Source organism: Mastigoproctus giganteus, chromosome 10, assembly GCF_048544385.1.
Source record: "Mastigoproctus giganteus isolate SK-2022 chromosome 10, ASM4854438v1, whole genome shotgun sequence".
NCBI classification, from domain to species: Eukaryota; Metazoa; Arthropoda; class Arachnida; order Uropygi; family Thelyphonidae; genus Mastigoproctus; species Mastigoproctus giganteus.
In genome coordinates this window covers 131557894-131571135 of record NC_143584.1, presented here as the reverse complement: position 1 = coordinate 131571135, position 13242 = coordinate 131557894, and the positions used below count along the sequence as shown (strand labels likewise).

The window sequence follows — 13242 nt, the reverse complement described above, 5'->3', positions numbered from 1 at the left end:
CAAGGTTTTAAATATCCGTGAATTCATTTGCCGGTATTGCAAAAATTGGACTTTCTTTCAATCGATTTAATCAACTGAATTTTATGTTGTCTGCGATAACTGTAATACGCTGCGAGACTCTGTCTCTGGACAGTCTCGCAGACTCTGTCCAGAGTCTGCGAGAACACCATTCCTCTGGACAGAGGAATGGTATTCAGATCATTGCTGTACTTTTCTCCACGCATAATTGAAATCATTTTTATAGCAGCAGGGAGAACAAGAGATTCGGCAATAATGTGATTTCAAAATTTTTCCTATTAAATATGAAACTTCCAACGATGCCTTTAAAGCTTTACAAGGAACTGCCGTATGTTTCTCATGAAAGATTTCGGACCTTGTATGGCATCAGCGTGTCTTTTGAAAAAGATTCAGTATTTTTCAAGTCTTTCAAGAATGGAATTAGTAATGCCCTAGATCGCACCGAAGACACTGTTATTTGAAGACAATGATACCAACATTAGCGAGGAAGAGTTTTGTGATTTGAAGACTTTTTTTTTTTTTTTTTTGTTTTCAAAATGATTGAGCTTTCCCTTTGCAGAACGCTAATGTTTTTTACATTTCCCTCACTATATTTTTGTTCATTTTCTAATGTAGCTAAGATTCTTTTATTTTTCTTTTAAATTACTGTATTGGTAAATTAATAATAATAATTAGATAATGTATATTATACAGTTAGTATTTTTCTTGCTGTTCTGATCACATGTTTACGATAAGCTTTTTTCTACTATACACATTAGAATAAATACACTAAAACTTTTTTCCTTTTTAAAATGAGGGTGCATCCTATATGCAAAAATGCACCTTATATGCCGTCAAATATGGTACTCACTAGAGCTGTGGTAATAACACCTAGTTAGATATTTTTCCAAACTCAAAATAAATTGGAAAGTAAGTCAGAACCCTTCCTTTAAAGACACCTACTTTGCAACAATTTGATAACAGTATGTCACAGAAAAAAAACTAGGGAAATCAGTCCCTCGAACTAACATGCAAGTCAAGGGCTTTTAAAGCATTCCATTTGCAAACAATTTTTATAAACAGAAAATGGCATGCGAGGACAGTTCTTTCATAAGCCATGTCCTAATTTGATGTCCAAGTATATGTCTAAGATAAGCTTACTATTACAATCAGTCTTTCACTTTTCCAGCTTAAAATCTAGAGTATCAATTTTAAGTATCAAATTATCACGAACAAATAGTGGCAGCTCTCGGCAAAGAACCGCTATTTAGGTGACCTGCCCTTTAGATATTAATCACCTGATCAAGAGAATGAGACAGGGACCACCCTGCTTCTGGGCTCATCCAGTTAACTTACAACCAATCAGAGAAATACAAATTCACATCCAGTCTGCAATGCTTAATATACCAGAGGCATATTCACCATCTTGTGGATTCAATGATAAGACAGACTTCTGCTGTTCAAAAATATATCCTACATAATTCAAGAAGGGATACTGCAAATAAATTGTTCAATGAGTGATAGTATTAAACTGGCATGTAAAATCAAAATTAACATTCATAAATCCATAAATCCAAGAGCAATAAATGTCTACCTTTCTTTGCTGTAACTGAAAGCTATTATGCAAGCATTAACCTATTGTATGTAAGCAAGTAAATATTTTTATGGTAAATAAACACATGCTAAGTTCATTAAAAATAAAATATCATTTCAATAAATTTCTGAAGCAAGAAAACTGAAATAAAACTAATTTGCTATTTTAAACCAGGAAAATAATGGACAGAGTTAAAAAAAAAAAAAAACCTCTTCATAAATTGCTTCATCCACACATTTCCTCTTTTCTCCTTTTAAAATTTTTCTTTGCGTATCTAATGCCTCTTCATGTTTCTCTTGTATTCTATGTAAATAAAAGTTAATGATAGTTTTAGTGAATTTCTTGAATATCTGGAAATTTTTTGATAATCATATATTACTTTAAAACTATCATATGGGTAAGTGCAAATGCATCAATTAACGTAGCAATCTACCGAAGTAGTTAAATTAAATTGGCATCATTTTGATTATATCTCACATTGTGAATACCTTCGCAACGAGTTGCCATGGTATTGTAAACCTCGAATAAGTAACACTTTGCCAGTGGAGAAGACTACTGTTACTTATTCTCAGCGGATACCACCACCAGGCGGCACAATTTCAAAGGTACCTTTGAAACTATTGCAACACCAGGGTGGGCAGATACCCTGGTCTTGCAATAGTGACAACCCAGTTATGAAGCATAACTTCACAATATGAGAGATGCCTGAAGGTGTGCAGTAATATAAACTGTAAAATATTTAAGGGCAAAAGGAATGCTACGAGATAGAATGACTAATGTATGGATAGGTGCGAAAAGCATCAATTAACGTAGCTATCTAACAAAGTAGTTAAGTTAAATTGGCATCGTTTTGATTATATCTCATATTGCGAATACCTTCACGAGTTACCATGGTATTATAAACCTCGAATAAATAACACTTCACCAATGGAGAAGACTACTGTTACTTATTCTTGGCAGATACCACCACCCAGATGGCACCTTTTTAAAGCTTGTTGTCTCTTCATCAGTGGATGGGCAGGTACCCATGTTGCAATGGTGGTATCTGCCGAGAATAAGTAACAGCAGTCTTCTCCATTGGCAAAGTGTTACTTATTCAAGGTAGTACAATACCATGGCAACTCATTGTGAAGGTATTCACAATATGAGATATAATCAAAATGATACCAATTTAACTTAACTACTTTGATTAACTACTTAGATAGCTATGTTAATTTAACTTGAACTACTTGGTTAACTACTTAGATAGCTATGTTAATTTAACTTGAACTACTTGGCTAACTACTTAGATAGCTATGTTAATTGATGCTTTCGCACTTACCCATACGTTAGTCATTCTATCCTGTAGCATGAGCCTTTTGCCCTTAAATATTTTATAGTTTATACTACTGCACACCTTTAGGCATCTCTCATATTGTGAAGTTATACTTCATAACTGGGTTGTCACTATTGCAAAACCAGGATACCTGCACACACACACACACCGATGAACAGCCAACAAGCTTTAAAACGGTACCACCTGGTTGGTGGTATCCGCTGAGAATAAGTAACGGTAGTCTTCACCATTGGTGAAGTGTTACTTATTTGAGGTTTACAATACCATATCAACTCGCTGTGAAGGTATTCACAATATGAGATATAATCAAAACGATGCCAATTCAACTTAACTACTTTGGTAGATAGCTACGTTAATTGATGCCTTTGCACTTACCCATATGTTAGTCATTCTATCTCGTAGCATGAGGCTTTGGCCCTTAAATATTTTATAGTTTATATTACTTTAAAACTTAAAATCAGCTAATTAAATATACTTACCCACCTATAAAATTCACATTTGCTATTAAGTTAAAATTTTGTAAAGCTTTAATGTGTTAACTGCTTCGCAAAAATTTACTGGAAATTTAGATGATGTAATTCAAATGAAAATATGACCAAATATTCTGCCTCTTCCTCACCAGCATTGATATTGAAAACTTAAACTAACAGAATAACAAAGTTTCAATTTCAAATAAAAAATTAAATAGCAAATGTCCTAGATACAAGCAATTGTAGCCTAGCATCTGAACTGCAAACCTGTTAACAAATAAATGGAACATTAACCTTGCAGAACTACAATTGTAGCTATCTGGATGTCTTCTGCTTTACTGTAACTTTTATAGAAAAAACAGAGACCTATAATGTCCTTCAATTAGTGATGTGGATGTTGGAGCGATGTCACTAGAAAATCAGTCTCTGACCAACTGAAAAAAAGGGGATATGGGGATGGGGTGCGTAGCATTCTGTTATTGGCTGAAGAATACCTTAAATCCATTTAAAGAATAGCACAATTCCCTAGCCACATCATAGGCCAATTCCCTAGCCACATCATAGGCCAATTCCCTAGCCACATCACCAAAATGGCAACATCAACAGCAGACAATGTGTCAGCACCAACCTAAGAACACCATTGTTTCCCATTTCATGCAGGTTAAAAATACACAGCAAATTAAAATTAAATACAGTAAATGCCCACTATTCGCGGGGGTTACGTTCCTGAGAAATGTCGCGAATACTGAGTTATGGCTCCCATAATAATAAAGGGGTTCCGTTCCAAAGTATGAAATATATAAGAAAAACTAGTCTAAAATGTTGTCTATGTATGTATTATATGTACCTTCATAATATGACTGTACATAGACAGTACATAGTGAAATTAAAGCGTATGGCATCGAAATGAAAATAAGAAACAATTTAATATTAAATGTAATATTTATTAGAAATTTCAAACAAATCTTTCAAACCGGCGCTTTTGCTAGCAAAAAAAACTTATCCCGCCAGTGCTATCACCAGTTTCGCTAAAGTGTTGATAAAGGAGTTTTGCCTTTTCACGAATGATGAGTGAACTTAACGGAATTTTATTTTGAGTTCGGTCTTCTACCCACAGATTTAAAGCCTTTTCCATTTTTTCTAATTTAACATCACGAGTTACAGAGCAAATTTTTGAAGCAATTAGCGCATTTTCACGGCCACTACGGCAGATTTTCTGATTGATCGTACCGTTGACTCATTGATTTTATAATTTTTTGCCACTGAAGAGACACTTTCTCTTCAGTGGCAAAAGACTATAGAAGAATACTTATTTTCTCAAACATCCACCACCAATTCCTTTACTTCACAAGAATTCCCTGATCTCAAAGTAATTTACTTTCACCATTACAAATTTTGCCTAATAACTCAATTTTATTTGCTAATGTCATCACCTTTGATATTTTGACATTTCCCTTGTTATTCGTAGCCATATTTTTGTACGGGTAAAAAAACTTGTCCACAATAAAGGCACTTTCTTCCATTAACACACTCAAAAAAGTCTGTTTACACTAACACACTGCAAAATGGTAGATTTATCACTTTTGTAAGCATATCAATTTATAAATTGATAAATTTATTCAATTTATAAGCATATAAATTAAAAGAAAACGACCAAACCTTCCATGACAAGCCCATAACACATACTGAACAAGGATTAGCGAGAAACATCCACGCTCGCGATTTTGTCACCCCTCTCCCCCCACCCACTGAGCGCTTTTTTGACGGGGAAAGATAATTTTAGCCACGCCCATGTTTTTTTATGGCGGAAAATATTCACGGCACTTTAAAATTCACATTTTTTTTAGGTTTCATTTTATATTAAATCAGCGATCGCGAATACAGATACCACGAATAGTGGGGGTTTACTGTACACAGCCATGTCACCACAACTTCTGGATTCCATGTTTAGCATTCCATTTCTTCTGACCTCTCTAATGCTCTGTCTAATTCTTCCTTAATTTTGTTAAAATTACCCAATTCTGAAATAGAAAACGGAATTTTATTCCAACAATAAAAATATTCTCTGGCTGAAAATAAAATTTTTGTATATTTCCTGCATCCATCTGCTTTTTTCAAATTATGTTTATTTCCCCTCACGTATGTTGTCTGAAAAATAGCAGTGATGCCATTGGCATTTAGTTTAGTCCATTTGCGCAAATATTTGAACACTTCAACTCGTTCTCATCACAGAAACCTAGTTTCCAAGTGCTGCAATTTGCAGAACTAAAGGCTTTCGTGGTAAGAGTATTCTTGACTAATCTTGATGCATTTCTCTATACCCAATCCCAAACAATCCACCTCCTTCTTAAAATGACACACATTGGTATATAGCCTACTGCTAGTTAGGGGAGAGGATCTGTGTTTATCTGATATGGGTCAATGAAATACATGCAGTCACATCATTAAGAATTCCTGTTTGTTGGCACAACAATCAATGTTTGCAAAATGTTCTGAGGTTAGCAATGTTTCAAATAAGTGGGAAGATAAAGCTAGGCATACAAGCCTAAACTTCAAGAGGGGGTGGGTAATCAGGGTTGTAAACTATAGAAGAATACTTATTTTCTCAAACATCCACCACCAATTCCTTTACTTCACAAGAATTACCTGATCTCAAAGTAATTCTCCAGTGGGGCAAAGATAACTTAGCTGATTTCTGTCCTATCTTATATCTCACAAAAAAAGATCCTTCTGCTTATCTTCAATTACAATGATTTCTAGACAAGATCACACACCAAGGAGCCAAAACATTATGACCACCTACCTAATATGATGTTGGTCCTCCACATGCAGCCAAAACAGCTCGTACCCAGCGAGGCACGTGTTGGTAACCAGCTGGTTACCAACACGTAACCAGCAGATCCTTTAACTCCTGTAAGGTCGGTGGTTGAGATGCTGCATATCAGAGCTGCTGTTCCAACACAAACCACAGATGTCGATGGGATTGATGTCTGGGGAATTTGGAGGCCAGGGGAATACCTGGAAGTCTTCCTCGTGTTCTGCAAACCAGTCTGGGCAGTGTGGCATGGCACATTATACTGCTGAAAGACGCACCACCAGAGGGAAATGTCGATGCCATGAAAGGGTGTACCTGGTCAGCAATGATGTTTAGGTATAGGTATATTTGGGTCTAATGGCTCCTGGGATTTCTCCCATCTCCGCATATGTACACTGTATCGGACAAGCCAGGGATTTAAAAGTATATGGGTCATGTGGTATTTAGCATGTTGTGCCCTTGTTCATCCGGCCTGTTAGCCGCCAGGCCCCTAATGGGACTCGACGTTACCATACCTCGCCACCGGCCGGGTGTTACCTATATATATAGTACACTGGCGGGTCCTGCCACCTACTTTCCTGGGATTTCAGTGGCTAGAACCTTAAAAAAAAAAAATGCTGTTTGCGGTTAGTTATTAGCATTTGTTAGAATAATTTAGATGCTTGCGAGGGGCTATACGCTGAAATAATATTTTCTATATGCCTAAATGGGTCGGGCAGGAAATTTTGATGTAGTTAAATTTGGACCCGTAGGATTGAAAATGCTGTGAAAGTCAACAGTAAATGGGGTGTGAAGACTGGAGGGAAGAAAAGGAAGTAAGGGGCCGATAGAGAGGATGGCCCGCGATTGCAGTGGAGCAGGCCCGTGCTCCACCAGAGGGAAGGGAAGAAGTGGGGGCAAAGCCCCTTCTCCCCACGGGAAGGGAAAGAAAGCACCGTTCAAGAGAGAAACAGTGTATGTTGAGTCATATGACAACCTTGGATGTCCTTTAGTCCAGGTGCCCAACAGGGCAAGATGGGGTTCTTCTGGTCTTCTATGGTGTCTTTGAACAAGTTGAGTCAGAGTCTTAGTTGTGCCATTACCCTGGGCCATTGAGGGATGGCTGTTGTCTCGTGATTGATATTGTCCTATTCATGGATTTGTGAAATTTTGGAATACCTCCACTCAAGGGGAGGGTAGGGTCCGTTGTCTTGTGAACAGATTTTGCGCAAAAAGTGTGAATGCTTTGTAGGTCTCTTCCTCTTGTAGAACGATGTCCTCCTGGTTTCGAAGAAGTGAGTGAATCTTGGTGTATAGTTGACATCTGAGGTCCTCGTATTGGTCACACTTGTATACCAGGTCTCCCAGGAATCCTCCTGTCCACAGGAGCACCGCGGAGTAGCTGAGATTCCAAATTCATATAGCCTCTTTCTAAATGAGCCATGTCCGGTCAATAGGTAGGTAGTTTAGAGTCCGGGCAAAAACCAGGCTGGGGAGAGTTGATAAACTTGTCCTACATTCGGTATAAACTTCTTAGTAATGGAGCCTTTGTTACTGAGGTTCCAGCGATTTTGCCATAGTGATTTCATGTGTTGCAAAATCCGTCTGTTCTCCACGGTTTTGGAGTTTGTTGGGTCTGTGGTCAATCCTATATGAGAGACTATTTTTCCTTTGGAATGTTGGTACAGCAACCCCCACCATGCAATCTCCAAGTCCAAGGGAAGGCATCCCGCCAGGACCTGGAGCGCGTGGGTGCTCACAGTGCAGCAAGCTCTTGTCATTATGAGTAATATTGATCGGTGTGTCATTTCTAGTTTTTTCTTGTTGACAGCTGTGCTAGTCTATGTGTACCAGGCCCCAGCTGCATAAGCTAGTGCTGGGATAAAAATGCCTTATAGAGGATGCCAAGGGCCCTCTTCTTCAGGCCCCAATCTTTCCTAGTGACTCTGGCCAGTAGGCTCGCATATCTTCTTATTTTTGTTCTCAGGTAGCAGAGATGTGGTGTGAAGCTAAGGTTTCTGTCAAGTATCACTCCAAGGTATTTTATTTCTGTTAGCAACTTTATGGTTTTCCCGTTTATCTTAATCTGCGGTGGTCTTCTAGGGTCAAAGAATCCTTTGAGAAGTATTGAACTTGTTTTTTCTGGGGAGATAGTAAGGAGATTTGTACTAGCCCAATTTTGCAAGTCACTAGTGACCCGGTTTGCTATGGTCTCCACAGGAGCCCGCTCTCAGCCTGCAGCATCAGAACCAGGTCATCCGCATATGCCTGGGTTTTAACATTTGGAATATCCAAATTAAGGAACTCATCTAGGACCAGGTTCCACAAGAGCGGCCCCAGAACAGAACCCTGAGGGCAGCCCCTGTTGTTGTTGTTTGGGGTTTAATGGCGCAAGAGCAACTTCGGCTATATTGCGCCTCGGGGCAGCCCCTGTGGACCGGCCTAGAAACAGAGGCATATGGAGTGGTAACAGTGATTCGCCTGTTTTCAAGATAGGATTTGAGGCATCGATATGTCTCCTGTGATATGAGCCTTCCAGAGCCTGGCCAGAACAGCAGGCCACCAGAGAGAATTAAAGGCTCCTGCGAAGTCAATCGATATTAGGAGGAAGTATTTTGTGTTGCAGTTTTTAGCTGTTTCAATAATATTTTCCACAGCCTCTACAGCCGAGCGCCCCTTCCGAAAGTCATATTGATTAGGTGACATGAGGTTTGATTCTTGGAAGTGGTTCTCAATTCTTTGGTAGAGAAGGCGCTCGAAGAGCTTGCTGAAGATTGACAGCAAGGCGATTGGCCTATACGACCCTGGCATTCCTTGTGGTTTCGTCGGGTTTTTTAAAATGAGTTTTATTCGTGCCGTTTTCCACGAGGCCGGGAAGTGGCCCACCGAGAGACATCGGTTGAGGAGTCCCAATATTGTGTTCGGTATAGTTTCTACCACCACCTTGAGCATCTCAAGGCCTTGGTATATAAGGCCTTGAATGGGTTGAGCACGCTGAATTCTGATGGGATCCTTCCACTTGTTCAGATTACGAACCTAAGGGGGCATAAATTCAAATTAAGAAAAGACAGAGGTAGAATAGATGTGCGGAAATTTGCCTTTAGCCAACAGGGGGTTAATTGCTGGAACAAACTTCCATCTGTCGTAGTGGAAGTTGATAGGTTGAATAAATTTAAGGAGGACCTGGACAGGCATTTGGAGGGAATGGTGTGATTTTTTTTTTTTTTTTTTTTTGGCTGATGCTGCATAAGCTCATACACTTGCTTTCTTGCATCACATGCCACTACTACTACTATCTCGGGCTCAATTTTATCTATACCAGGGGTCTTTCTATTTTTCATTCTCGCTGTCACTATGCGGAGTTCCACTGGTGAGAAGGCAGGTTCAACAGCTGTGGTTGTTAGCATTAGCATTAGTAGAGGCATTTGATGCAAGAAAGCAAGCTTATGCAGCATCAGCCAAAAAAAAAAAAAAAAAACCCACTTCCACTTCACCCCTCTGTTCGTTCAAAATACCTGTCCAGCTGAGCCTTAAACTTATTTAGGCTATCAACCTCCACCACAAGGGATGGAAGTCTGTTCCACCAACCAACCACCCGCTGGCTAAAGGCAAATTTCCGCACGTCTATCCTACATCTGTCTTTCCTCAATTTGAATTTATGCCCTCTCAGGTGATTTTTCTGAGCTAGAGGAAGAATCCCATCAGCATTGAGCATGCTTAAACCATTCAAGGCTTTATACACCTCTATCAGATCACCTCGCTGGTGCCTAGTCTCCAGACACTGTAATTTGCAAAACTTAAGCCTTTCTTCGTAAGAGCACCCCTTTGTTCCATTCACTAATCTTGTTGCCCTTCTCTGTACTCGTTCCAGCAGCTCTACATCCTTCTTGAAATGAGGCCTCCAGACCTGTATACAGTACTCTAGGTGTGGCCTGACCATCGCCTTATACAATGGAATAATCACCTCCTTATCCCTGCTGGAAAAATTCCTGTATATCATTGACAATACACCATGAGCTACTCTTGCAGCCCATCTGCACTGCTCAGAGAACTTCATATCTGCCTGCACAACCACCCCCAAGTTCCTTTCATTCTCTATCACTGTCAGTGTAGTACCAAAGAGTTGATACGTTGCTCTGGGGTTGCTGTTTCCCATGTGTAGTACTTTACATTTGTCAATGTTAAACTTCATTTGCCACCTCTCAGCCCATCTGCTCAACCTTTCCAGATCCTGTTGCAGCAGCATAGTGTCAGTAGTGTCCTTGACAACCCTGCCAACCTTTGTATCGTCTGCAAACTTGGACATTAAGCCCGATATACCATCATCAATATCATTTATAAATACAGAAAACAATAATGGACCCAACACTGAGCCCTGAGGGACTATACTAATAACATCAGTCCACGATGAGCAGTGTCCATTGATTACCACTCTCTGTCTTCTCCCCCTCAACCACCCCTTTATCCATAGCAGCAATTTGCCTCCAATGTCACACTGCTCCAATTTGTATAGCAGTCTTCCATGTGCAACAGTATCGAAAGCCTTTCTAAGATCCAAGTATATAATATCAAATTTATTCCCTGCATCCAGTTCTTTTGTGACTGCATCATAGTATCCAATCAAGATGGTCAGGCAAGACTTCCCCTTAACAAAACCATGCTGTGTCTGAGCTATAACTGAAGTCTTGTCTAAATGATCCTGCAGTGCTTCTTTAACCAGTGCCTCCATTAATTTTCCTGTAACAGAAGTTAAGCTCACAGGTCTATAATTACTTGTGTCAGCCTTTGATCCTCCTTTGTGAATTGGGGTCACATTTGCACATTTCCAGTCTATGGGTACCTCCCCTGAGTCCAAGGAAGCTCTCATAATTATGGCTAAGGGTTTGCTTACTTCCTTTGCCGCCTCCTTTAATATAACTGGATAGATCCCATCCACCCCGGGTGCCTTTCTTGTGTTTATCTTCAACAGTTTCTCCTCCACTTTACTCCCAGTTATTTCAAGATTCTGTAGCTTACTGCTAGAGTTGAATACACCTCTGGCATTCCCCTCGCTGAATAACTCCTCATGTGTGAATGTCGATGCAAAATATTCATTTAGTTTGTTAGCTACCTGAGCAGGATCATCAACACTTGACCCATCAATATCAAGTGGACCAATTGTGTATGTGTTATTGTTCTCACATAGTTTTCTTTGTTCCTGGGTTTGAGGCTCGGTTGCAGGAAGGAAGATATGGTCCAAGATATTGTCTATAGAGGATTTCCATGTTCTGGTATAGGTTCCCTGAGCTGTCTCGTTTGCCGTTACGACTTCCCCTCTGGGGAGTTTGTTTGTGGAGACCCGATACACCACACCCCAGGGGTTAGCATTTCCTTCTGTATTTACTAGGTTTTCCCATGAGGCTTTCTTTCTTTTCTTTATTTTAGCTGTGTAGTCATTTCTGACCTCACGGTACTGTTGCCGTAGTACATCGGCCTTGCGGGCACTATTTACCCTTTTCCAGAGATCTGTGAGCTCTGGCGACCACCAAGGAACGGCTTTGAGGGAAGGCATCTTCTTCTTGATGGCTATATCTGCCGCTTCTGTGATTATTTTGTTACCTCTCGCTGATGCCGGTCTAGGTTGAATTCATTGGGGTGGAAATTTTCTGCTTTCTCCGTCAGCAGCTGCTTAAAAAGTTTCCAATCTGCTTTTGATATGGAGTATCTTAGTAATAAAAGTCTTGTGACATGTTGCGTTTGGAGTGATTGGTGGAGGTTGTAAGTTAACACACTGTGATCTGAAGTGGTCCAGTGTTGTTGTCTCCCAAGGAGAGAGGTGTCCTGCTATGGAATGACTTGCAAGGGTTAGGTCGATATTAGCTTCCCACATAGTGTTCAAGAAGGTGTGGGGCTGGTTTGGTCTGTTTAGAATGGATAGGTCGCTGCTTGATACGTACTCCTCTAGGCGCTGGCCTTTGTTTGTTCCTCACCGTTCTGGTGTCTCACTGTGCCAGGCAGGTGATCTGCAGTTTGCATCAAGGCCTAATATAAGTTTGGCATTTGGTAGTTGTTGCTGCAGATTCTGAAGATATTGTATTGTAGGGAGTATGTCTTCTCCTGGTCGGGCATAGATGGACACTACGTAAAATTCCCTTAGGGATGATGCTATATGGGCGCAGACTGCCCAGTTTGTGCCAGGTCTGTTATCTTAGTTACAGTGAGGTCAGGGTTACAAATAGCGATGGCAGCTCAAGGAGTTTCACCATCCACTTGGACAATTTTAAACTGTAGTGGGTTCCCTCTAACTTGATATTTATGTATATAGGGCTCTTGTAGAAGAAGTAGGTCTAGTTTCTCTTCTTTAGCTTTCTTAACTAGCTGTGCTACAACAGCCTTGGAGCGTTGCGCATTGTGTTGTGCTATCTTCACCTTTGACATATTATAGTAGTTGTTATTACTCTCCATAATTGATTCTCAATTGTTGCGCACCCTTTGCTTTAATGTAAACAGGGCATTTACTGTCCCTGATGAAATGATCCGATGGTAACTTCATGGCCCTACAGTTTGCACAAACCGGGGTTTCCGCTTTTTTTGGGCAATTGTTATATTGCCCAAAAAAAAATATGCCCAGTATTGGCACAATGACCACAAGTGGGTTGCGACTGCTTCCAGGTGTGAGTCGTGTGGCCAAAGCAACAACACCGGAAGCATTTGGGAACAGCCACATGCTCTCTAAAACGGTGGCTACCCCAGTTTACATAGATTCTGGACTGTTGGCTCAGGATTTTCCAAGTGGCCGGAGACAGTTCAATGATCCAGTTAGCAGAGTTTCCATTTCTGGGCTTTGTTTTATACCTTGGTATGATATGCTGTCGTGGCTCATCACCTGTGGGTAGCTGACGGCAGTTTTTGGTATAAATCTCCTGAACAAGTTCTTCTGGGATCATGTTTTTGTCGATGCCTAATATTAGTATGCTTGGCCCTTTCTCTTTAAAAGGCTCAGCTATGAGGCCTAAGGAGGGTATTTTAGGATTTTGTAGTATTCCCCGTAGATCTTCCTCTGTGTCAGTCT

At 40.1% G+C, this 13242-nt stretch overlaps 1 protein-coding gene across 1 annotated transcript in view; it reads right to left on the bottom strand.

The window, feature by feature from the left end:
- Sas10 (UTP3 small subunit processome component Sas10) overlaps positions 1 to 13242 on the bottom strand; it is a 234556-nt gene that overhangs the window by 33186 nt on the left and 188128 nt on the right. The window contains exon 12 of the mRNA XM_090383933.1: positions 1801 to 1894. Coding sequence (XP_090240059.1) covers positions 1801 to 1894 — 94 coding nt within the window. The remainder of the gene's footprint in view (positions 1 to 1800; positions 1895 to 13242) is intronic.